General features: G+C 46.1%; 1 protein-coding gene across 2 annotated transcripts in view; it reads left to right on the top strand.

Moving 5' to 3' along the window:
* Positions 1 to 26786, top strand: part of PRKAG3 (protein kinase AMP-activated non-catalytic subunit gamma 3) — a 70074-nt gene that overhangs the window by 9731 nt on the left and 33557 nt on the right. For both annotated transcript variants that reach the window (XR_016313614.1, XM_089683562.1), the window contains exons 2-8: positions 1489 to 1534; positions 3121 to 3227; positions 5612 to 5693; positions 14123 to 14181; positions 21391 to 21436; positions 21522 to 21576; positions 24664 to 24790. Coding sequence is in view for 1 of the 2 variants with exons in the window: in XM_089683562.1 (XP_089539688.1) it covers positions 1489 to 1534; positions 3121 to 3227; positions 5612 to 5693; positions 14123 to 14181; positions 21391 to 21436; positions 21522 to 21576; positions 24664 to 24790 (522 nt within the window). In the remaining variant the exon portion in view is untranslated. The remainder of the gene's footprint in view (positions 1 to 1488; positions 1535 to 3120; positions 3228 to 5611; positions 5694 to 14122; positions 14182 to 21390; positions 21437 to 21521; positions 21577 to 24663; positions 24791 to 26786) is intronic.

Raw genomic sequence — 26786 nt, 5'->3', positions numbered from 1 at the left:
ATGCAGATTGCAGCGGGTCAGCAGTAAGTAATGCAGATTGCAGCGGGTCAGGAGTAAGTAATGCAGATTGCAGCAGGTCAGGAGTAAGTAATGCAGATTGCAGCGGGTCAGCAGTAAGTAATGCAGATTGCAGCGGTTCAGGAGTAAGTAATGCCGATTGCAGCGGGTCAGCAGTAAGTGATGCCGATTGCAGCGGGTCAGGAGTAAGTAATGCCGATTGCAGCGGGTCAGGAGTAAGTAATGCCGATTGCAGCGGGTCAGCAGTAAGTGATGCCGATTGCAGCGGGTCAGCAGTAAGTGATGCCGATTGCAGCGGATCAGGAGTAAGTAATGCCGATTGCAGCGGATCAGGAGTAAGTAATGCCGATTGCAGCGGGTCAGGAGTAAGTAATGCAGATTGCAGGGGTCAGGAGTAAGGGTGCACTCACACTAGCACTTTTAACTGACCCCAGCCCCATGTGCGGGATCACTGGGAACAGGTGGTCCCAAGCAAGGTTCACTGATCCGGTACGGTATGTTATAGTGTGAGTGCAAACCTTGCAGGAGCTCCCCTTTCTCCACAGAGAACTGTGTAGTGAAACAGGGATTTCTGGTTTGGTTTGCAGTGGAGTGTGCTCTAACAATCCAGTGCGAGTGCAAAACAGAGAGGGAGTGGGGAGAGGGAGAAATGAACTCAGGCATGGCTCACTTAAACTGGCCTGAATGCAAGTACACCTTAAGTAGTGCAGAGGTCAGTAGCTTGTAACATAGAGTGCAGGGATCAGTAGTAAGTAACATAGAGTGCAGGGATCAGTAGTAAGTAACATAGAGTGCAGGGGTCAGGAGTAAGTAGCACAGAGTACAAGGATCAGGAGAAGGTTACACAGAGTGCAGGGTTTAGGAGTAACACAGAGTGAAAGGGTCAGGAGTAAGTTACACAGAGTCCAGGAGTCAGTTACACAGAGTCCAGGAGTCAGGAGTAAGTTTCTCTGAGTCCAGGAGTCAGTTACACAGAGTCCAGGAGTCAGGAGTAAGTTACACAGAGTCCAGGAGTCAGGAGTAAGTTACACAGAGTCCAGGAGTCAGGAGTAAGTTACACAGAGTGCAGGGGTGAGGATTAAGCTACACAGAGTTCAGGTGCCAGGGGGTCGTCATCTACCCATGACATGGCTGCAATTGATGGGTAGATTATTACCTGGTTGCTGACCCCAGGGTTAGAGGATAAATTACCACTTTAATAAAGTGACTTTGTCACCAAATACAATTTGAAAAATCCCTCTGAAAGAAGAGAGGTAAAACGTACGATCTACAATCCCATAATTTGACTGAATATGCTTTTTAAATAGGACAGAATGTATATATATATGAAGATTGGCCAGTCTCAGCTTTATGCAGAAGTCATTTGCAGAGACGTTTTTTGCTGAGCTGATTTGTCTTCGCCTGTCACATAGAATACCCCATGTAGTGTGCACTGCATTCCCCATCCTGACATGTTTGTCTTTGTTGTAGGAGGAAGTCTTCCCCTTTCCGGAGTTTCCTATCTTTTCCTCACCAGGTAATATAAGAAGAAATCAATAGTCTTATATTTTTTTCTTTGTTATACAATATCTTGGATGTAAACGGCTATATTTAAACAAATGGATAGATTGTTTCTATGTATAGTTTGTAAGTTTGTATGTAGAATGGATCTGTATTTGTTCATTACATAGACAGTCTATGCTTACTACTCAGTTGTGTTGCCCAATGACAGTACTTAACTGCTTTCCCACCGCCCTATAGCACGGCACAGCCATCCAAAGCAGTGTGATTACAGTGAAGCACCAACACACACCGCCACCCCACCCCTTAAAACCACCCCATTTTTGCTACCCCCTTTGGATGCTAGGATGCTGGCACAGCAACCAATGACACTGTGGCCCAGCTGCCAGTGTCCCAGCAACCAATGATGGGGCAGCATCAATAAAATCAAAGGCTCATCACAAAAAAGACAGCATGGTCCAGTCTCCTTAGATGGTGGCTATTGGGGGACTGTAGGCCTCCAAATGGCTGATGCGTCTCGAGGCAGAACCTCTTCCTCAGAGCCCAAGGGTTCTGTGAGTATACTACTTTTTATTCAATAAAACTCATTTTTAGAAGGTAATGCTCTAGGCCCATGTGCCCTCTGTTTGTTTCTTTGCCCACCGCTTCTTTGGATTTCCCTGGTCCGTTGAGAGCAGTAAGGCTTGCATTCCCAAAAAGTACTCCATGTGGGGTCACTGACGTTGTGAAGCTCTTTGTCCAGCCCAGCAGTTTCAGCATTCATTTGCTCATGCTTTTTTATCTGACTTCTCACCCATGTGCTTGGCTTTGTTTATTCCAGTAAAAAGCAGCAGGAGTGTGCCTGCCTATGAGGCAAAGCGAGGCGACCACCACAGGCAGCGGCACTGAGGGTGGAGTGCCCAAACCACACAGTCCTCCCTGCAGCTCTGTAATGTTGCGTTACTAAGCTGGTTGTTAAGACGCTGGTTTGCTGGACCACACAGCGCCATTGGTTGTTTTGGTGCAGTTGCCTGCCATCACTGTAACAAACAGTAATGCTGTAAGGACCAGCTGCCTGCATCCTAGTATCAAATTGTACCATGCAGTGGCATTGGTTTCTAGGATACTGGTGGCCCAACCAATGTGATGTTACTTGTTGTGCCAGCACCCTGGCAACCAAAAGGGGACAGCAGAAATGAGGTGGCATCCAGGGGTGTGTTTGGGTTCATGAGGTTGGATCCGTGGGCACGGTTATTGATGCTGCCCAGAGATTGGTTGCTGGGACACTGGCAGCTGGGCCACAATGTCATTGGTTGTTGTGCCAGCATCCTAGCAACCAAAGGAGGTAGCAAAAATGGGGTGGCATTCAGGGTAGAGGTGGGTAGATGGTTGTAGTACTGGGGTTGGGAGTAAGAGGGTGCTCAACAATTAACCAAGGCATGCTCCTGTGTATTCTGTGATTACGGGGTGGCCCCCCACTGACTGTTGGGTAAGGAGTTTGCCAAATTTCTCAGGCTCAGAAGGACAGGATGGTCCCGAAAGACCCAAAAAACATCAGAAGCACGTGGTTGGTATTCATGTATTGATTCATATTCTTCTAATAATTGGTGGTCTGTCCTGCAGATTTGGGGGAGGATGCCGGCGTCTACATGGAATTCATGATGAAGAGCCCATGTTATGACGCTATCCCTACAAGCTGCAAGCTGGTTGTGTTTGACACCTCGCTACAGGTCAGTACAGCTATCATCACAAGTGTTGGACCTCTGCAACCTTCTAAGCTAACTTCATATGGAGGTTTATTGTAGACAGCAAAGATAGCTGGAACCCGGCATTGTCATAAATAGTAAAAATATAATTCGTTCACTGATCTTTAAAACCAAAGAAATTATAATGGCTCCACCCACAATTCCACAGTGCGGCACCAACATACATTTATCATTGCAACCCTTGTGCCCAGTATGTTGCCACAAATCACCATTCCATCGCGAGTGATTTACAATTTCAGTGTTGGTTCTTTAAGGGAATCAAGGAACAAAAGCAAAATTGTCACACACATATAAAGCTGCTTGTGTGACTGAGCTATTCATTCAGACTGTGTTGCTGGATGTCGACAAGGGAGAGGAGTTGGGAAGAAGATGTACAGACTGGGGGTAGAGGAGGAGTGAGAATGGATGGACTGGGGGAGGGGAGTGTCTGGACTGGGGGAGGGGAGTGTCTGGACTGGGGGAGGGGAGTGTCTGGGCCGGGGGGAGAGGAGTGTCTGCGCCGGTGGGGGGGGAGAGGAGTGTCTGGGCCGGGGGGGGAGGAGTGTCTGTGGGCCGAGGGGAGAGGAGTGTCGTGGCCAGGGTAGAGGAGTGTCGTGGCCGGGGGAGTGGAGTGTCGTGGCCGGGGGAGTGGAGTGTCGTGGCCGGGGTAGTGGAGTGTCGTGGCCGGGGGGGGGTGGAGTGTTGTGGCCGGGTGAGTGGAGTGGAGTGTCGTGGCCGGTGGAGTGGAGTGTTTTGGTGAGTGGAGTGGCCGGGGTAGAGGAGTGGAGTGGCCGGGGGAGTGGAGTGTCTTGGCCAGGGTAGAGGAGTGGAGTGTCATGTCCGGGGGAGTGGAGTGTCGTGTCTGGGGAAGTGGAGTGTCGTGTCTGGGGGAGTGGAGTGTCGTGGCCAGGGGGGGTGGAGTGGAGTGTCGTGGCCGGGGAAGTGGAGTGTCGTGGCCGGGGAAGTGGAGTGTTGTGGCCGTAGTAGAAGAGTGTCTGGGCCAGGGTAGAGGAGTGGAGTGTTGTGGCCAAGGAGTGGAGTGTCATGGTCGGTGGAGTGGCCGGGGGGGTGGGGGGGTGGAGTGTCATGGCCGGGGGAGTGAACTGTCTGGGCTGGGAGAGAGAAGAGTGTCTGGGCCGGGGGAGAGAGGAGTGTCTGGGCCGGGGTAGAGGAGTATTTGGACTGAGATAGGGGGGTGTCCAGACTGGGGTAGAGAAGTGTCTGGAATGGGAGAGAGGAGTGTCCAGACTGGGGGGAAAGATTCTGGGTTTAAGTTAATTCCCTGGCAGCTAATCAAACTTGAATAGGGCTTGATTACCTGCAGTTGAGACATTGGACGCCTCATAGACACCTGATGTCTCCTTAAAGAGGACCTGTCACCTGTCCATGCTATCACATAGAAGCTGGTTAGCCATCTTGTGAAAGCAATACAATTAAATAAAAAAAGCGTTAAAAATGAAATATTAAACAAAGAAATCTAATAAAATGTAAACATCTCCCCTTCACCCCACACATACATGCAAATGCAGGCATAGGGCGTGTACGTGTATGTAAACAGCAATTTTGACACACGTGAGGTATCGCCACCAACATCGGAGTGAGAGCAATTAATTCTTGGGCCGTAATTCACTGTTGACTCTAAATTGATAACCTGGAAAGGCTATTAAACCTTGCCTATGGACAATTTTGAATGCCAACATTTTTTGCCATATTCACAGCACGTTTTGAGGCTTGACATGTTTGGTATCTGTTTGTTTGATGCAACCCCATCTGGTATATTTTACTAAAATGTGTATTGTAACGTGTTTGTGTGCACTAAAATTCATTTTTTAAATTTTTTTTTAATATGCGCTTGATAAACAGCTGGACAAATATCATGCGATGTGAACACTACCATCATTTCCATTCTCCAGGGCCTCTAGAAAATATATCATTTGGGGGTTCTAAGTAATGCAGATTTTAACGTGTGTGAAAATTTTTGAAAATTGCCAAGGCAGGAAGTGGTTAAAAAAAAGGACCCGGAGAGACAATGGCCTTGTGTGATTCGATGTTGCTGGTATTCATGCACATCGAACATACATGCACTTTCGCAGGCAAAATAGCTCTGCAAATGTTTTATAAATCCCCCCTATTTGTGCAGACTGGCCTGCTATGCCTGTCCCATTATCCCTAGTCTGGTTTATTTGTTTTAGTAAATCATCCCAACTAAGGGAAAGTTCTCCCAGCCGTATATTCTGGGATTGTGTGTCCGTCAGCCAGCTGAACTTTCTGTCCTCACCTCTAGCATTGATTTGTCTCCATCCTGGGTGTCCTGTCCCAGTACATTCTGCTTCTTGGTATTCATCCAAGCCTTCTCTCTCTGCACACAGATAAAGAAAGCCTTTCTAGCCTTGGTGGCCAATGGGGTGCGAGCGGCCCCTCTCTGGGATAGCAAGCAGCACTGCTTTGTGGGTAAGTGTCCGCGGGGCCCCCCATATAATGCTGATGGAACAATTGCACTTTTCCTGGATACAGGCTGAGATGTTACAATATTCTTTTCTTACAACTCCGTTTCTATATTGAAATATATATATATCAGGGGCGGACCGACCATTTGGAAACTCGGGCACTGCCTGAGGGCCCGGGGTCAGTAGGGGGCCCCATGAGATGACCCTGGTACCTTTTTCATAGGCTTTTTTGAGTTTGGGCAAGGACACAGGGGCCCCATGATCCCCTATTGCCCGGGGGCCCCATGAGTTGTCAGTCCGCCCCGATGTGTATATATATATATATATATATATAGATATATATATATATATATGAAATTGTATGAGTTTTCTAAGTTTTCAGCCATGATTTTATTAAAGTCGGACTAAAGGCAAAACGTTTTTGCATTTTGCCATCTCTGGGCAGCACAGTGGCTAAATGGTTAGCGCTTCCACCTGGCAGTACTAAGGTCGTCGGTTTGAATCCCACCTGCCTGGAGTTTGCATGTTCTTCCTGTGCCTGCGTGGGTTTCCTCCGGGTACTCCGGTTTCCTCCCCCCAGCTCCAAAGACATGCTGGTAGGTTCATTGGCTCCTGTCTAAATCACCCCTAGCATGAGTATGTATGAATGTGAGTTAGGGACCTTAGATTGTACGCCCCTTGAGGGTCAGGGACTGATGTGAATGTACAATATATATGTAAAGCGCGGTGTAAATTGACGGCGCTATATAAGTACCTGAAATAAATAAGTTGCATGTATATCATACAGGTGCAACTTTCATGTGACTTTCGAGGGTTTACTTTGAAATCTATGACCCTCAAGTCACATGGAAGTTGGATCAAAGTGCAGGAACTACTTTCTAGTCACTGAGGATTAGGGACTGATATAAATGTACAATATATATATAGCGCTGTCAATTTACGCAGCACTTTACATAAGTACAGGAATACTTCGGTTTATAAATTGAATGCGTTCTCCAGGATGTTTCGTATTGGGAAAAATTTATAAACCGAAACGCGGTTTCCCATAGGAATGCATTGAAAACCAATTTATCCGTTCCGGAGGTTAAAAAAAAAAGTCTTTTATCTGTCTTTATAAAGTGCACTTTAAAGGGACATGATTAAAAAAAAAATCGTAAGTGCATTGAAAACCAAATAATCCGTTACGGAGATAAAAATAAAGTTAAAAAAAAGGCTTATCTGTTCAAAACTCTTTTTAAAGTGCACGTTAAAGGCACGGAGTCGGCACTATAAACCTCCCAAGCGCAATGCATCCTGGGGAGACTTACTTCATATTGCAAAAAATATTTGTAAACCGAAACGCGGTTTCCCATTGAAATGCATTGAAAAACAATCCATTTCGGAGGTCAAAAAAAGTCTTTTATCTGTTCAAAATGCTTTATAAAGTGCACTTTAAAGGCATAAACACTGTACAGGGACATGATAAAAAATGAATTCTTAAATGCATTGAAAACAAATTAATCCGTTCTGGAGGTCAGAAAAAAGTTAAAAAAAAAGTCTGTTCAAAACTCTTATAAAGTGCACTTTAAAGGCACGGGGTCGGTGCTATAAACCTCCCAATGCATTCTGGGGAAACTTACTTTGTATTGCGAAAAAAATTTGTAAACCCAAACGCTGTTTCCCATAGGAATGCATTGAAAACCAATTAATCTGTCCGGAGGTCAAAAAAAGTCTTTTTATCTGTTCAAAATGCTTTATAAAGTGCACTTTAAAGGCATAAATACTGTACAGGGACATGATTAAAAATTAATTCATAAATGCATTGAGAACCAATTAATCTGTTCTGAAGGTCAGAAAAAAGTGAAAAAAAGTTTTATCTGTTCAAAACTCTTTATAAAGTGCACTTTAAAGGCATGGGGCCGGCGCTATAAACCTCCCAGGCGCAATGCACCCTGGGGAGTCTTAGTTTGTACTGCGAAAAAAAATTTGTAAACCGAGGCATTATTTTCAATGGGTTTTCATTTGTAAACCGAAAATGACATTAACCGAGGCGTTTCGTAAACCGAGATACGCCTGTACCTGAAATTAATAAATATCTGTCACATTGTGGAGATTTCCCTTCACTTCCTGTCCCATAGCCAAATCAGGACGTGAGAAGAAATCCCTCCAATGTGAGGGAGTCCCTGAACTAGTGTCCCTATTGGAAGATTTCCCCTCTGGTAACAACCCAAAATTTGGGATTTTCTTTACCTATCACTCTTGGAGGTAAACAGGACAAATAGAGGGTGATGCTCGTAATGGGGACAGCAATAAAGACCTGACAGGTCTTCTAATCCATCTCCACTACGAAGAGATCCAGACTAAAAAATGTTTTGCCTTTATTATACTTTAAGGGCCCGTTCGCAGTGTGCAGCAAAGCATACTGACTGTGTTCATTTGATGTCTACCATCCATTCTAAATGGTACCTCATTGCACCTTTCGAAGGATGCACTTGTCTTTTCAGCACACTGCCATACCACTGCATCTATCATGCGTTGCTGCTACACGTTGCATTAGAATGCATGGTAACTAGTGCTTTGCTGGAGCACCATAGTGTGAACAGGTCCTTATCGATCATCTCTTTGGGGACACCTGCCTTTTGTGGTTTTTGGGTCCTGCTCATGGGTTACTCCTACCACCAGCAGTGCTGTTGAGAAGGACCTTTGTGTGAAGGCAGCGGCCTCTCTGCAATGGTTCCACGCACCCCTTACCGAGCCAGAGCCCAATAAGGACCCTTATGTGGACGCAGTGGCTTTTCTGCATAGGCTTAACACATCCCTTACTAAGCCACAGCTCAATAAGGATGCTTGAGTGGAAACAGAGGCCTCTCTGCAGAGGTTCGACACCGCTTACTGAGCCAGAGCTCAATAAAGACCCTTGTGTGGAAGCAGTGGCCTCTCTGCAGAGGTTCGGCACACCCGTTACTGAGCCAACTGAGACAGATCTCAGTAAGGACCCATGTGTGGAAGCAGTAGCCTCTTTACAGAGATTTGACATGCCCCTTACTGAGCCAGAGCTCAATCAGAACACTTGCTCAATCAGGACATTCTGCAGAGGTTCCACACTCCTTACTGAGCCAGAGCTTAATAAAGACAGTTGTGTGGAAGCCGTGGCCTCTCTGCAGAGGTTGGACACATCCCTTACTTAGCCAAAGCTCAATAAAGACCCTTGTGTGGAAGCGGTGACCTCTCAGCAGAGGTTCCACATCCCTTCCTGAGCCAGAGCTAAATAAAGACCCTTGTGTGGAAGCGGTGGCCTCTCTGCAGAGGTTGGACACACTCCTTACTGAGCCAGAGCTCAATAAGAACACTTATTTGGAAACAGTGGCCTCTCTGCAGAGGTTCCACACCCCATACTGGGCCAAAGCTCAATAAAGACCCTTGTGTGGAAGCGGTGTTCTCTCTGCAGAAGTTCCACACCCCTTACTGGGCCAAAGCTCAATAAAAACCCTTGTGTGGAAGCCGTGGCCTCTCTGCAGAGGTTCCACACCCCTTACTGAGCCAGAGCTCAATAAAGACCCTTGTCTGGAAGCAGTGGCCTCTCTGCAGAGGTTCCACACCCCTTACTGAGCCAGAGCTCAATAAAGACCCTTGTGTGGAAGCGGTGTTCTCTCTGCAGAAGTTCCACACCCCTTACTGGGCCAAAGCTCAATAAAAACCCTTGTGTGGAAGCCGTGGCCTCTCTGCAGAGGTTCCACACCCCTTACTGAGCCAGAGCTCAATAAAGACCCTTGTGTGGAAGCGGTGGCCTCTCTGCAGAGGTTCCACACCCCTTACTGAGCCAGAGCTCAATAAAGACCCTCGTGTGGAAGCGGTGGCCTCTCTGCAGAGGTTCCACACCCCTTACTGAGCCAAAGCTCAATAAAGACCCTTGTGTGGAAGCCGTGGCCTCTCTGCAGAGGTTCCACATCCCTTCCTGAGCCAGAGCTCAATAAAGACCCTCGTGTGGAAGCGGTGGCCTCTCTGCAGAGGTTCCACATCCCTTCCTGAGCCAGAGCTAAATAAAGACCCTTGTGTGGAAGCGGTGGCCTCTCTGCAGAGGTTCGACACACCCCTTACTGAGCCAGAGCTCAATAAGAACACTTATTTGGAAACAGTGGCCTCTCTGCAGAGGTTCCACACCCCTTACTGGGCTAAAGCTCAATAATGACCCTTGTGTGGAAGCGGTGTTCTCTCTGCAGAGGTTCCACACCCCTTACTGGGCCAAAGCTCAATAAAGACCCTTGTGTGGAAGCCGTGGCCTCTCTGCAGAGGTTCGACACATCCCTTACTTAGCCAGAGCTCAATAAAGACCCTTGTCTGGAAGCAGTGGCCTCTCTGCAGAGGTTTCACACCCCGTACTGAGCCAGAGCTCAATAAAGACCCTTGTGTGAAATCAGTGGCCTCTCTGCAGAGGTTCGACACACCCCTTACTGAGTCAGAGATTGAGCTATCTGATCAGCAGGGAGCATGAGCTGTGCTGATTGCAGAGCTACAGTTCGAACTCATCAGGGGGTATGTTGGACCTCTGCAGTGGAACCACTGCTTACCCATGGAGAGCATTGCAGTTTGAACTAGGTTCCCCTCTGACCCTAAACCTCAGCCTATGGACTATGGGATTTGCAATGTGCACATGACCACAACTAATGTGCACTGCTCACTCCAAACAGAAGTGAGGGGGAAAAGGAGAGCTCACAGGAGTACGAGGAGGCAGAAAAAAACACAGTAAGAAACAATAAAAAAAAAAAATGACATGGCCGCTAAATAGTGGATTTGCATGGGTCATATATAAAGATATCAATTCTTGTCACTACAACTCTCCAGCATCTGCCAGACACTGGGGTGTTAGGGTGATAGGTTTGGGGTGGAAAGATCCGTTTAATGCAAAAAAAACAAAAACAACAAAACAGAATTTTTAGTGCAGATGGCTGAGTTAATGTTGGTTTCCCAGAGGATTCTGTGTATGCACTAAATTATCTGCAGAAAGACGAGACCGGACTGTGGGGTGATGAATTCACATGGCTGATGTACAAAGCAGTCACCGGGTCCAGCACTCGGAGCGGTGCCACATACAAGGGCAGAACATGCTGTACAACTGACGGGGGGTCAGCGCCCTTCTGCGACTGAGACTTCCTGATTAGAAACCACGGAGAATAGAATGTTTTTCTAAAATTTTGCAAATAAATAATCTTTCTTCATCAATCTTGACCAAAAATGTATACATTTTTTATTTTTTTATAATTTTATTTATGTTTATTTTTTATTTTTATTTTTTTTTACATACCGTCATCCTAGCAGTACAGTGTTACCATAGTGGGGGGTGATCAAGATTTTTTTTTTTCACACTGCGATTGACAATTGCGCTGTCATGCAGCACTGTACCCAAATTTATTTTTTTGCATTTTTTTTTAGACAGAACTTTCCTTTGGTGGTATTTATTCACCACTAGGATTTTTTTTTTTTTGCTAAATAAATGAAAAAAGACCAAAATGTATACATTTTTAATTTTTTTTAATTCTATTTATGTGTTTATTTTTAAATACCGTCACCATAGTGACACTGTACTGCTTGTGGGGGGTGATCAAGAATTTTTTTTAAAGGCTGTAAAAGCAATCATTTCTCCTTCTCTCTGGCTTCATTTCTGCAGCCATTGAGAAATACTGTGAGAGCTGTAATTGGTCACAGCTTATCACATGGTACAAGGCTGCTGTGAATGGCCCTGTACCATGTGATCTCTGAGATCATTCACAGAATTCACAAGTAGTAAACAACGATGTCAGGAAGTGACATCTTGTTTACTACTGTTCATGTGATCACTGATTGGCCAATCACTGATCACATGATCGGGACCTCACCAGGGGCGGACTGACAAGTCATGGGGCCCCCGGGCAATAAGGGATCATGGGGCCCCTGTGTCCTTGCCTACACTCAAAAAAGCCTATAAAAAGGGTACCAGGGGCATTTCATGGGGCCCCCTACTGACCCCGGGCCCTCGGGCAGTGCCCGAGTGTTTGAATGATCAGTCCGCCCCTGGACCTCACACAGCGGCCCCCGTACAGCGATCTGGACACGGCAGGCACAGATTGCAGTGCTGCGCGCTCCCAGGGAGCGGGGGTGGGACATTTAGAAACATCCCCTTGCATCGGCAATGCTCCCGTCCGACCACTTATTAGCATGGGCTGGACGGGAAGAGGTTAATTTACATGATACCTTCTATTTCTGTATATGGATGATGGCACTGTAATTATTTTAATTAAAACAAAAAAATGTAAGTACCTTTTTTTTTCCCTAATTGATGTACAGCTGTCACATTACCCAGCTCTTTCCCAGACTGTCTGTAGGGAAACAGTGGCAGGAGGAGCTTCTAGCCCTCTGCTGCTGGTCACATGTTCAACATTTAACAAAAAAAAAAACAGCCTATGGGATACAGTGTAAAAATAAATAATGAATATCAATAAACTGTATTAAATTGAAAAAACATATTTTTTAAATAACATGGCTTGGGTGGATTTTTACCAATCACAGGCTGTGTCACGCCCCTCCAGCCTTAGAATAACATTGAGGTGAAGCCTCAGTCACTCAAGATGTAATATCCCACCCCTACTGTGTTTAGCAGGTTAGTGGGTATGGAGGAGGGAGGGAGGGAGTGGGCTGTCATTTATGACTGTGTATACACCCACATGTGTGACTCTACAGCACGGGTGGCAAACTGGCAGCCCTCCAGCTGTTGCCAAACTACAAGTCCCATGAGGCATTGCAAGACTGACAGTTACAAGCATGACTCCCAAAGGCAGAGGCATGATGGGTAGTTTTGCAACAGCTGGAGGGCCGCTAGTTTGACACCCCTGCTGTACAGTCACATGGGCTGCTCAGATGTGATAGGGAGGAAATGTTCAGCATAGAAACTCACTGAAAACTGAGCATGTGCAGTAGCTGCCAACACTGCTCTGTAAAATCCCCAACTGCATTGGGGACATGAAACAGGAGGGAGAGATAGAGAACAGCAGGATCAAGCAGGTTTTTGCAGATTACAGAAATTGAATCCCATAGTGACTGAGTGAGTATGAACAGCATGTAATACACTATTTATTGATAGTTTTTTATGATGTGGGTTTAATGACACTTAAACTTGTCGGTTGGGGGTGGTAAAACTGCAGCTTAACCTCCTATTTCTACTGTCCCTCGGCCTCCCATGTGAACGAGGCCTTTTAGAGCCATGTAAGATCAGGGATATCACTGTACTCGGATACACCACGTGCAGCGTCGCTCTGTTTAGTAAATTGTTCTCCGCTAGGAGGCGATGATGTCATAGCTTGGCTCATGCAGAAAAATGTTTTAACCACCTCCTGTCCGGCCGTTGTATATAAACGGCCGAGCGGTGGCAGTGCAGGGTAGGCTGTTTATAAACGGCCTCCGCCCCCTGCTTGAGTGCGACCCTGGGACCGCGCAGCACCGCGATCCGGTGCCCGCTGTGTCCTCCGGACACAGTGGAACACCATTCGTCGTACGGGACCTCTGTGCAAGGTCCCGATCATGTGATCACTGATTGGCCAATCAGTGATCACATGCAGAGTAGTAACTGACATCATTGCTTACTACGTGTGAAATCTGTGAATGATCACAGAGGTCACATGGTACAAGGATATTCACAACAGCCTTGTACCATGTGAAAAGCTGTGACCAATCACAGCTCACACAGTATTTCTCAATGGCTGCAAGAATGCAGCCAGAGAGAAGGAGAAATGATTGCTTTTACAGCCCTTACGGGTGTAAAAAAAAAAATCATCACCCCCCACAAGTAGTACAGTGTCACTATGGTGGCACTGTACTGCTAGGGTGACAGTATGTAAAAAAAAAAACAACATAAATAATAATATAAAAAAATAATATAAAAATGTGAATCATTTTTTTTAAATAAATTATAATTTTTGGTTATAAACTAATTTGGGTTATTGTTTTTTTTTTTTACTAAAATGATAACTGAATACATTTTGGCCAAGATTAATGATGAAATATTATTTATTTGCAAAATTTTTGGAAAAAACCCACTTTTTTTCAAAATTTTTATACTTTTTCTTTTATATAGCAAAAAAAATAAAAATCCCAGTGGTGAATAAATACCACCAAAATAAAGCTTTATCTGTCTCAAAAAATGCTAAAACATTCATACGGGTACAATGTTGCATGACTGCGCAATTGTCATTCAAAGTATGATAGCGCTGAAAGCTGAAATTTGGCCTGCACAGGAAGGGGGTGAAAGTGTCCGGTCTTGAAGTGGTTAATGATCAGTGTCAGTTGATAATTCTGATCTAATCGCTGACTGTTTTCAGATTTTTGTAGTCTAGCTCTGCGCTGACCGTTCTTATAAAGAGGACCTGTCTCATAATAACCATGGCTCCCATAGACTGGTGACCGTGTATCCTATGTTCTCCCCAGGAATGCTGACCATCACTGACTTCATCAACATCCTGCACAGATACTACAAGGCTCCGCTGGTAAGTGGAGAGAGGGATAGGGGGGGACAATTCTCAGTGGTGCAGACGCAGTATTTTACGGAAAAACCACAGTCTAGAATCAGCCATAAAATAGAATGGCTGCGCTGAAAGTGACAGAATGAAATATAACTGAGCTGCCAACACACCGTGTATAGGATACACTAGACCAGTGTTTCTCAACCTTTTTTCAGTCAAGGCGCCCTTTCAAATTATGGACAGTCTTGAGGCACCCTTTCAAATTATGGACAGTCTTGAGGCACCCTTTCAAATTATGGACAGTCTTGAGGCGCCCTTTCAAATTATGGACAGTCTTGAGGCACCCTTTCAAATTATGGACAGTCCAGAGGAACCCTTTCAAATTATGGACAGTCTTGAGGCACCCTTTCAAATTATGGACAGTCCAGAGGAACCCTTTCAAATTATGGACAGTCTTGAGGCACCCTTTCAAATTATGGACAGTCTTGAGGCGCCCTTTCAAATTATGGACAGTCTTGAGGCACCCTTTCAAATTATGGAAAGTCTTGAGGCACCCTTTCAAATTATGGACAGTCTTGAGGCGCCCTTTCAAATTATGGACAGTCTTGAGGCACCCTTTCAAATTATGGACAGTCTTGAGGCGCCCTTTCAAATTATGGACAGTCCAAAGGAACCCTTTCAAATTATGGACAGTCTCGAGGCACCCTTTCAAATTATGGACAGTCCCGAGGAACCTTTCAAATTATGGACTGTCCCGAGGCACCCTTTCAAATTATGGACAGTCCTGAGGAACCCTTTCAAATTATGGACAGTCTTGAGGCGCCTTTTCAAATTATGGACAGTCCTGAGGAACCCTTTCAAATTATGGACAGTCCTGAGGAACCCTTTCAAATTATGGACAGTCCTGAGGCACCCTTTCAAATTATGAACAGTCCCGAGGCACCCTTTCAAATTATGGACAGTCTTCAGGCACCCCATTCTAAAATGTGAAAAACTATTCTAATAGTTTTATATAATGCAGCAACATCCACACATGTAGGACACCCAACATTAGAGGGGATTTATTCTTCCAAAGCAAATACACTTCTGCACACTGGTACTGACTAGTATTCCAGCGTTTCTCCTCTCCCTCAGTTTTTCTCCATCACTGATCTAATGTGAGCCCAGCACTGATGGAGAGGGGCAGCGGAGGGTCAAACTAGGATGCTGTGCAGGCAGCTGACATCCTCCTTATCAACTGATGATGTCATTGGGTGTGAGGACCCCGGTGGCTAGAAGGTCGTAATGGCGCACAGTGAAAACCTGTGAGTTTGTGCAACTAAAAGGCCGGCTTGTTCCACCCGCTGGCTTGTATACGAGTTTTGGGCAATTTTTAGACATTTTGCCAAGGCACCCCGAAGAAACCTCAAGGCACCCCAGGGTGCCTGGGCACCCTGATTGAGAAAGGCTGGACTATACCAATAAACATCAAAAGCCAAAAAGTGCATCTCCTAAGACAAGTTAAATAGATGATAATATGATAATCCAGAGTAAACCAGTGAAGTAAATGAAAATTATCACATATTAGTTCACTGTATTATCCATGAACACCTTCCACCAGTGATTTCCTAGGAAGCAATTGTTTGTGATCTTCCTCTTTAAATCCACAAGTGCAATTCGTGTTCCACCCACCACTCTGAGACCTACCAGAGAGATTGTGACCCTCCAAAGTCAGCAAATGCTTGTTGTATTCATCAGTATGAAGCACCATGGAATGAAGTAGATCACAGGTCCGCTTTGACCCTCTATACAGTCAAGGCCAGGCATATAAGGGTAGAAGACAAAGCAAGACCACTTCGCGTGGTGTAACTCCGGTATATATTTAGCTTAGCATGGAAAGACATGTCAGCTACAACTCCCAGAATCTTTGAGGGTATGCCCACTGACATCACAGCTTCTGGCTCTATCCAACGCGTTTCATCATAAATGACGTCCTCAGGGGCACCAATGCCCCGATGATGTCTTTTATGACGAAATGCGTTTGAAGGAACCGGAAGCCATGATGCTTAGGCTCCATGCACACTGGGCATTTTATTAATCCTGGTAGCAATATTAATATGTAAAGTTGCATTAAAAACGCAAATTTTTAGCATTTTTGCATTAGCGTTTAGCCGTGTTTTTCTGGATTTTTTGTGTTTTTTACACAAAAAATGAACTTTTTGCTAAAAAAAAATGACCAAAAATGCTGGTTTGCAGCATTTTACCACTTTTTTCCTCATTACAGTGTTTTTACAGCTAAAAAACTCCTCTAGAAACCCACTAGTTCTGGGGTTTTTTCCAGCCAGAAAACGCTGAGTAAAGCCTATGTGTGCATGAACACATAGGATAATATGCTGGGGACAGGGGTGGACTGACCATTTGGAAACTCAGGCACTGCCCGAGGGCCCGGGGTCAGTAAAGGGCCCCATGAGATGCCCCTGGTACCTTTTTCATAGGCTTTTTTGAGTTTGGGCAAGGACAGAGGGGCCCCATGATACCCTATTGCCCAGGGGCCCCATGAGTTGTCAGTCCGCCCCTGGCTGGGGAGTTTACTGGCTGTAGAACAAAACGCCAAAAACAGCCGCTGTGTAGGGCAGCACAGTGGTTAAATGGTTAGCACTTCCGCCTGGCAGTACTCAGGTCATTGGTTCGAATCTCAACCGTGACACCACCTCCCTGGAGTTTGCATGTTCTCCCTGTGCCTGCGTGGGTTTCCTCCAGGTACTCGGGTTTCCTGCCACGCTCCAAAGACATGCTGGTAGGTGAATTGGCTCCTGTCTAAATTGTCCCTAGTATGTGTATGCATGAATGTGAGTTAGAGACCTTAGATTGTACACCCCTTGAGGGTTAGGGACTGATGCGAATGTACAATATATATGTAAAGTGCTGCGTAAATTGACGGCGCTATATAAGTACCTGAAATAAATAAATACAAACGTCCAGTGAGCATGAGGACTAATGCACATGTGCGCGTACCCTCGAGGGTTATGTGCGTCTCTACACACACAATTGCTCCCGAAGAACTCACTAGTGGAAGTCATTCACAGATGATACTGTGGACTATTACGCGATCATTTTCATTTACTTCACTGGTTTATTGTGGACTATCATGTGATCATTTATTTGTGTTTTACGTGTTTTAAGCGCTGTACTGTTTGGATTTTAGAATCAGCCATAGACAGGAGATAACAGTCTGAACAAATGTGTGCATTCAAGGCAAGATATTTTATCTGACCAAAAAAAAAAAAATGTAGGAAGCTCATTTATGTTTAATAGGAAGATATCGAGGAAAAAAATCAATAGTCTATTTATAAAGGAGGCACCGCAAGGTTTGCCCAGCTAATGTGCGCTGGAAATCCCTGCGTCTGTATTTTACAGCTTTCAGCTGTCATTCAGAGAGGATTCACTTATCAGCATGCAACATAAGGCTAGGTTCACACCTATGCAGTTTGCGTTTGATCCGTTTTTACGGTGCGTTGTGCGTTTTTGCACATATGTTTTAGACGTGTTATCTGTTTTTTTTGTTCTTGCTGCTAAGCAAATTTAAAACGCATCAAAAACATGGCAGAAATACATCAAAACAGCACTCATGCTTTTCTGCAGCATTTCCATTGAAGTCCATAGAACCAAAAACGTAACTTTTTGCATTCAAAAAAGTCCCTGACCCTTTCCAAAAAATGCACCGGGTGAAAATGCGGAGATGTGAACCTGTCCCATCGGAAATCACGTTACATGGACTGTATTGTGTTTCTGCAAAAAATGGGGAAAACGCTTAGGTGTGAACCTGGGGTAATCCTAGGTTCACATATGTGCGGGTGGTGCCGCTGTGGATCTGCATGAAAATCCATGCAGCCCCACCACCCGCACAGAGAAATGCGAACTCGTGGGCGGATGCCATTACTTCTAATGGCACACCGCCCGCACTGGAAAACGCAACCGTATTGGGAACCGAGGTTCCGGAGCAGGCTGTGTTTTCCAAAGAAGTGCAGGGACTTCTTTCCCTGCGTGGCACAGGCACGGGAGTCCATTCAAATGAATGGGCTCTCGTGCCCGTGAAAAACACAGCCCACACAGCCGCATAGATGTGCGGGGGTAATAGAGAGCTATTAATTGTAAACAAGGTTCACCTGTGACATAAAAAAAAAAAAAATCAAAGATTCACCCATCTAGCCTACAACATAATAGAGCATTCACCCATTTCAAAACGGGCCTTAACCCCTTAATGACAAAGGTCCCAACAAATCATTTGGAGCCAATGGAGATCTATGGATTTTTCTCTTTATTACAAAGGAAAACTGACCCAAAATAGTTAAAACAATTTTTTTTTTAAGTTAAACTTTATATTTTTTGCCATTACTAAAACCCACCAATAAAAAATAACCCATAGTAAATTCTCTTTCTCCTGACAATCACAGTGATACCACATATGTGTATATTATATGTTGTTTGCAGGGGCATCCCTAGGGTTGGTGTCACCCAGTGCAGTAACACTTAGTGACACCCCCCTCCGATGATCCCTGCAGGATGGATCGGATCTGCGGATTGCGCATAATGGATCAGACTCCGATCCATTATCCTCCCCAATCCGCAGATCCGATCCATCCTGCGGGGATTGTTCGCTTGCAACCTATACGGGGTGACACCAAACCCTCTCCACGAAAAGGCAAGTTTTAAAGCGAGCCGACGATCCCTGCAGGATGGATCGGATCTGCGGATTGGGGAGCATAATGGATTGGACTCCGATCCATTATGCTCAATCTGCAGATCCGCTCCATCCTGCGGGGATTGTTGGCTTGCTTTAAAACTTACCTTTTCGCGGAGAGGGTCTGGTGTCACCCGGTGCGATAGGTGTCACCCAGTGTGATAGGTGTCACCTGGTGCGGCACGCACCCCCCCGCACCTGCCTAGGGACGCCCCTGGTTGCTTGTACCCCAGAAAGAGTAGTGCGCATTTTGCACTTTTTCTTACCCTGCTTAAAACACACTGACATTACAGGGGCGGAACAGCTGGCACAGTTTCTCAGTGGTGTGCCGAGAGGTGGAGCCAGCTGCCGGTCAGGCATCTGGGCGGATTCCGACATTATTGTCGGGATCCCTGTGGAAAGAGAGAAGAAATGTGCCTCTAGGGCATGAGAACAAAACCACTCACATAGTTATGATTTTATTCAGGCTCATCTGTGTTAGGAGGTCCCAAGTCTCTAGGTGGATGCAAAATGTCGCTGCTGCAAACCCTGGAGAGAACTAAGGAGGCCGGCCAGTCACTGTGCATGTGTCCGCGGGTCCAGGGAGTGCAATGTCGGCATGATGACCTCAGCAAAACCACAATGCAATGTGACGCGTTTTGGAGCATACGCCATGCCACGCCGTGGTGTGCCCCTTTCTCGAGCAATAATACAAGCCAATGGGAACCTCTTATATATATTGCCCACCCACAGCACAACGCATGATCTGAAACGCATCGTATTGCATTGTGGTCATGCTGCCGACGTTGCGCTCCATGGTGCACTCCTCTGACACGCACACAGTGAACGGCCAGCCTACATCCTCGGTTCCCTCCGGCGTTTGCAGCAGCAACATTCAGCATCCACCTAGAGACTTGGGACCTCCTAACACAGAGGAGCCTATGTACCACCATGACTGTACCACCATGTAGCACCATGACTGTACCACCATGTAGCACCATGACTGTACCACCATGTAGCACCATGACTGTACCACCATGTAGCACCATGACTGTACCACCATGTAGCACCATGACTGTACCACCATGTACCACCATGACTGTACCACCATGTAGCACCATGACTGTACCACCATGTAGCACCATGACTATGTGAGTGGCCTTGCTCTCCTGCTCTAATAAATTATTTTAATACTACACTTGGAGGCACTTTTCTGTTCTCTTTCATTCCAGAGCCTGCTACAGCCTTTGAATAAACTTGCCCTAGTACTATATTTTATGGACTATTATGACACAACATTGGACTTTCACACGAGGACTATTTGATCTCATTGCACCTTAACCCCCGGTTCACATCTCCGCGTTCATGTGGTCTGCGTTGTGCGTGGGCATGAGAGCCCATTCATTTGAATGGACTCTTGTGCCTCGGGACACGCAGGGAAAGAAGTCCCTGCACTTCTTCAGAAAACGCAGCCCGCACAGGAACCTCGGGTCCCAGTACGGTTGCGATTTCCAGTGGGGGCGGCGTGCTATTAGAATTAATGGCACCCGCCCGCGGGTCTGCATTCTTCTGTGTGGGTGGATTTTTGTGCGGATCCGTAGCGGCACCACCCGCACATATATGAACCAAGCCTTTATCTCTGTTTCGGGATCCCTGCGGAGCCTGGACCGGTAGAGTGATGCCTAAATTTGGGTCACAGGAGTGCAGAACTACGGTCATTGCTGTGACCCACATGGCTGAAAGAGCTTTGGCTATACCTCTTCCTTAACCCCTCTGGAGGTATTCCTGAGTGTAGCTCGGGGTTAACTTTCAGTACCAAAAGCAGTAACCCCGAGCTACATTCAGGAATACACTGCAGCGTTGCTCCGGGATCTCTCTTGCACTTACCTTGTCCTGCGCTCCCGCGATGTCCCTCCTGCAGTGTCCCCGGTAATGTCCTCCAGCCGATGCCGGCATCTGTCTTCCGGGTTCCATTCCCTGCGACGTCGGGACGTACGGGGGACGGAACTGGCGAGAAATTCAAAAATTTTAAAAGTGACATTCACTAAATACACTAAAATCACATAGTATAACATTCCTGTATCAAACCATTTCACATACATTTTGTCCCGAGTGCTTTGTCCGGCACCCTGCCTGCATTTTTACTGTTCTTTCTGCCTGGAAACTGAGAAACGTCCATGGCGTCCAAAAAGCGTCCCTTTAGGTCAAAAGCGGTTTTAGACCGGCTAGAGAACAGCGATAGTAAATCAGAACCACTTGCAGAATTGAGTGATAATGATTCGTGGGGGAAATTCCTCATCAGACACTGAAAACGATTCTGCGAATTTGCTCAGCGATGTGCGAACTTGGCGCTCTATTTCACATTTCAGTGTTTTAGGTTTGATTATATTATTGAATGAAATTTATTATTATATTATTATTTTTAATGATTATTTATTATATTATAATTTATGATTTCGTGTTTCAATGAAATGTGAAATCGGCAGGGTGTGCCCCGCGCCCTGGCCTATAACTGGTGTTTTCCTTGTCTTTAGGTTCAGATATATGAACTGGAGGAGCATAAAATCGAGACATGGAGAGGTAAAGCTGATACAGGGTACTTGGTGATTTCTCTGCCGTTTGTTGGAATTGGAGAGAAATTCTCTGCTTTGTGTTTCTCTTGCAGAAGTTTACCTGCAGAGTTCCTTCAAGCCGCTGATCTATATCTCTCCTTCAGACAGGTACGACTCCGGGTCCAACCTTCATACCAGACTCAAGGATTTGTATTTGATATTTGCAGCTTAAAGTGTATCTAAATCAGAAAACATTTCTTTTATTATTTATTTATTACTTTACTTTTCTTTTATTAGTGTTGGGTATAGCAGGGAGGGGGTTAGAATGCCTGTCAAGTTTTTATTGTCTTGTAGCCCCCATCACGAAGATTTTCTCTCCTTGTCTGTACTGATCAGTTTACGTATTGGGTGTAAGGTTAGGAGTGCTAGTAAGGACGGTCATCTACTTTGGCGGTTTGCATAAAATGTTTGTGAGAGCATCAAATATATCTAATGTGCTTCAGAGGAAAGCCTTCCTCTTCTTCAGGGCTTAAAGCAGTACAAAATCCCAAACCAAAAATATAATATACTGCAGCTTACCAATTGTGACGGACCGCCTGGTACTTTGCCTGGGTGCTTCTGTCGGAGAACTGCTTCCTCTCCGCTGGGACACAGGACCAAGGTATTATAGCTGAGCATCGCACCCAAGTGCTAAACGACACTAGCTTGGGTGAAAACTGGAACTCTTTAATGAACAGAAATACAGGGTTTTTTTTTAAACACTTCAGAAATAGGGGCAGTCCCCCCATGAACAATAAAAACAAATATTACACATTGGGACAAACATCCCACACTGATCAGATAACGAGGTAAAGCTGACACCAGACTAATCCCATCATGTAGGAACCTCCAGGAGGACTAGTCAACAGACAGAAACAATAGGTGACCCAATTAACTCAATTAAGAATGGAACAAATACACAACAGTAAACATATCCCACCCTAATAGACAGATTGCAACAAGAGACCTCAGCATCAGGTTGTTTTGAGCTGATTATATGAACATCTGCACTGAGTCTCAGGAGGGGGCGTTGAAGCAGTCAATGCTGATTTGGGCACAAAGACCCCATATCTGTCCTCCAGTTCACCCGGCCTTAACGCACCTCCTGTATTAGAGCGCCCCCACTCTGGATGATGGAGCACCTTTGGACAGCAGCACTGTCAGTCTGGGGGGAGGGGAGTGCTAGATTATTATTATACAAGATTTATATAACACCAACAGTTTGCTCAGCGCTTTACATTATAGTGGGAGACAATACAGCAACAATACAGTTCAATACAAGAGGGATAGGAGGGCCCTGATCCTGGGAGCTAACAATCTAGGAGGGAGGGGAGAGATAAACTAGATATGCTAACACATTGATGACAAACTCCAGCTCATACTTTATAATTAGTTACAGCAACATTTTATTTCCCTATTGGGATAAAGGTTTTCCTTCCATCCCTCCCTTCCTTCCACCCCTCCTTCCTTCCACCCCTCCTTCCTTTCACCCCTCCTTCCTTTCTATCCACCCCTTCCTTCCTTCCTTCCTTCCTTCCTTCCTTCCTTCCTTCCTTCCTTCCTTCCTTCCTTCCTTCCTTCCACCCATCCCTCCCTTCCTTCCTTCCTTCCTTCCTTCCCATCCACCCCTTCCTTCCTTCCACCCATCGCTCCTTTCCATCCATCCCTCCTTTCCATCCATCTCTCCTTTCCATCCACCCCTCCCTTCCTTCCACCCACCCTTCCCTTCCTTCACCCCTCCCCTCCCTCCCTCCCTTCCTTCACCCCTCCCCTCTCTTCCTCCCTCCCTTCCTTCCACCCCTCCCTTCCTTCCACCCCTCCCTCCTTTCCATCCACCCTTCCCTCCCTCCCTCCCTTCCTTCCTTCCTTCCTTCCACCCATCCCTCCCTTCCTTCCTTCCACCCCTCACTTCCTTCCACCCCTCCCTCCTTTCCATCCACCCCTCCCTCCCTTCCTTCTTTCCTTCCTTCCACCCACCCTTCCCTTCCTTCACCCCACCCTTCCTTCACCCCTCCCCTCTCTTCCTCCCTCCCTTCCTTCACCCCTCCCTTCCTTCACCCATCCCCTCCTTCCACCCCTCCCTTCCTTCCATCCACCCCTCCCTTCTTTCCATCTACCCCTTCCTTCCTTCCATCCACCCCTTCCTTCATTCCACCCCTCCCTTCCTTCAAGGGGGAGACGTTAGTGTGTGTGGGGCTGGGGAGCAGTAAAAATGCAGCTCAGCTGTGAGCTGAACTCCCCCCCCCCCCCCCCAGAAAAAAAAACTATCTGCAGCCCTGCTCCCCCTCACAGAACTTAATCACTCATCCTTCACCTTTGTGAAGCACAGTATCATCTTTAGCTTTAGTAGTAGTGGGAGATTCGATCCAAATATCCCAGACCTTATGGAACTTTTTGGGGCAACTTCAGGAGAGGTACGTCAATTTATATATTGGGACCACTAAGTTGACCAGTTTCTTCCAGTTCTCAAGAGTAGGGGGTCTATCCGATTTCCAGGACAATGGCTTTCCTAGCATAGCACAGCAGACCCAAAAGTGTTCTAGAGGCCCTCGAAAAGTCTACATGATTGACCAAACCCAGGAGACAAATGACTACCATTTGAGGGACTGAAATTGTGGTTACTGAGCAAATAAACTTTAGGATATCAGCCCAAAATACTTGCATGTTGGGAACAGGACCAAAAAACATGAAGAAAGTCCGCAGGAATGTCTCCGCACCCCCAACAAAGAGTTCAGCTTTAAGGCTTGATTCACATATATGCATTTTGAATTCGATGCTTTCTCCAGTGCTTCTTGCAGTTTGTTTTGCGTTTTTGACGTGTTTTGACCACATTTTGTTCAGCTTTTTTTTTTTTTTTTTGGTTGCTGTTCAAAATACAAATGCTAAATGCAGCAAAATTGAACTACCGTGCATTTCAGCAGCTTCTCCATTGAACTCTATTGCCGCAAAAATGCTGCTTTTTGCTTTCAAAAAAGTCCAAAAACGCAGCGGCTCAAAAAAGCACAGATGTGAACATGTCCCATAGGAAACCATGTTATGTGGACTGTAGTGCGTTTCTGCAAAAAGCTCTAAGAAAACGCATTGGTGTGAACGAAGCCTTAAGTCAGGTGAGCAGATGTTTGGCCCTCACCACCCTTTGTATGGCATTAGGAGTTCTCTGATTTACTGTCCTTCTTGTTGGTTGGAGTTTCTCTTCACGCCTTCTGTCTTTTCCAGCTTGTTCCGTGCCGTCTACTCCCTGATCAAGAACAAGATCCACCGGCTGCCGGTCATGGAGCCCATATCCGGGAACATCCTGCACATCCTTACACACAAGCGCCTGCTGAAGTTCCTCCATATATTTGTGAGTGTAAGGCAATGAAATGTTGAAGATTCTCCGTATCCCGTGAAGGCAAACTGGCATCATTTAAATCTGACCTTCAATCTTGCCCAGTTGTAGCGGCTCCTCTTCTGGTCTGAAATGGCTTACCCTCCCCCTTTTCCTTCCTTCCACCCCTCCCTTCCTCCCTCCCTTCCACCCTTCCCTTCCTCCACCCCTCCCTCTTCTGGTCTGAAATGGCTTACTCTGCTTTCACCGCACACTGTGAGCTTCTTAGGCTGGCCATACACGTATAGACTATTGTCCGTTTACAGTGCAAACGACTATTCATCTCTCGACAACAACTTGTCCACTAAACACATAGAATAAAATTCCTCTTCCTTCCTTTCTTTCACCCCTCCCTCCCTTCCTTCCACCCACCCCTTCCTTCCTTCCACCCCTCCCTCCCTTCCTTCCTTCCACCCCTCCCTTCCCTACTTTCTTCCTTCCTTCCACCCACCCATCCCTTCCTTCCACCCCTCCTTTCCTTCCACCGCTCCTTTCCTTCCTTCCATCCCTTCCTTCCTCCCAACCATCCAACCACCCCTCCCCCTCTTCCTTCCTTCCACCCCTCCCTCCCTTCTTTCCACCCACCCCTCCCTCTTCTGGTCTGAAATGGCTTACTCTGCTTTCACCGCACACTGTGAGCTGGACATACAGTTGCAAGAAAAAGTATGTGAACCCCTTGGGATTACGTGGAGTTTTGGATGAATTGGGCATAATATGTGCTCTGAACGTCATCTAAGTCACAACAATAGAAGAACACAGTCTGCTGAACATAATACTACACAAACATTAGATGCTGCCATGGTTTAATTGCACATAACATGTAAACATTCACAGTGCAGGGAGGAAAAAGTATGTGAGGCCCTAGCTTAATGACTTCTCCCAGAGCTAATTGGAGCCAGGAGTGAGCCAACCTTGACTCCAATCAGTGTGATGATATTGGATGTGTTGCTGACAGCTGTCCTGCCCTTAAAAAACACACACCTGTTTTGGGTTTACTGGTTTCAAGAAGCACTGTCTGATGTGAACCATGCCTCGCAGAAAAGAGCTCTCAGAAGACCTACGATCAAGAATTGTTGACTTGCATGAAGCTGGAAAGGGTTACAAAAGTATCTCCAAAAGCCTTGATGTTCATGTGTCCACGGTAAGACAGACTGTCTACAAATGGAGAAAGTTTAGCACTGTTGCTACTCTCCCTAGGCGTGGTCGTCCTGTAAAAATGACTGCAAGAGCACAGCGCAGAATGCTGCATGAGGTAAAGAAGAATCCCAGAGTGTCAGCTAAACACCTACAGAAATCTCTGGCACATGCTAACATTTTTGTTGACACATCTGCAATAAGGAAAACATTAAACAAGAATGGAGTACATGGGAGGACACCACAGAGGAAGCCATTGCTGTCCAAAAAGAATATTGCAGCACGTTTGAAGTTTGCAAAAGAGCACCTGGATGTTCCACAGCACTACTGGCAAAATATACTGTGGACAGATGAAACCAGGATTGAGTTGTTTGGGAAGAACACACAACAATGTGTGGAGAAAAAAAGGCACAGCACACCAACATCAAAACCTCATCCCCACTGTAAAACATGGCGGAGGGAGCATCATGGTTTGGGGCTGCTTTGCTGCCTCAGGGCCTGGACGGATTGTTGTCATTGATGGGAAAATGAATTCCAGAGTTTATCAAGACATTTTGCAGCAAAACGTACCACCATCTGTCCGCCAACTGAAGCTCCGCAGAGGATGGGTGATGCAACAGGACAATAACCCAAACCATACAAGTAATTCAACAAAACAATGGCTGCAACAGCACAGAATACGCCTTCTGGAGTGGCCCAGTCAGAGTCCTGACCTCAACCCGATTGAAATGCTGTGGCATGACCTTAAGAGAGCAATTCACACCAGACATCCCAAGAATATTGCTACACTGAAACAGTTTTGTGAAGAGGAGTGGTCCAAAATTACTCCAGATCGTTG

This window comes from Staurois parvus, unplaced genomic scaffold, assembly GCF_062004578.1.
Source record: "Staurois parvus isolate SC_StPar_1 unplaced genomic scaffold, SC_StPar_1.0 ptg000315l, whole genome shotgun sequence".
NCBI lineage: Eukaryota > Metazoa > Chordata > Amphibia > Anura > Ranidae > Staurois > Staurois parvus.
The sequence above is the reverse complement of the archived record's forward strand: the minus strand, read 5'-3'. Positions and strand labels throughout refer to the sequence as shown.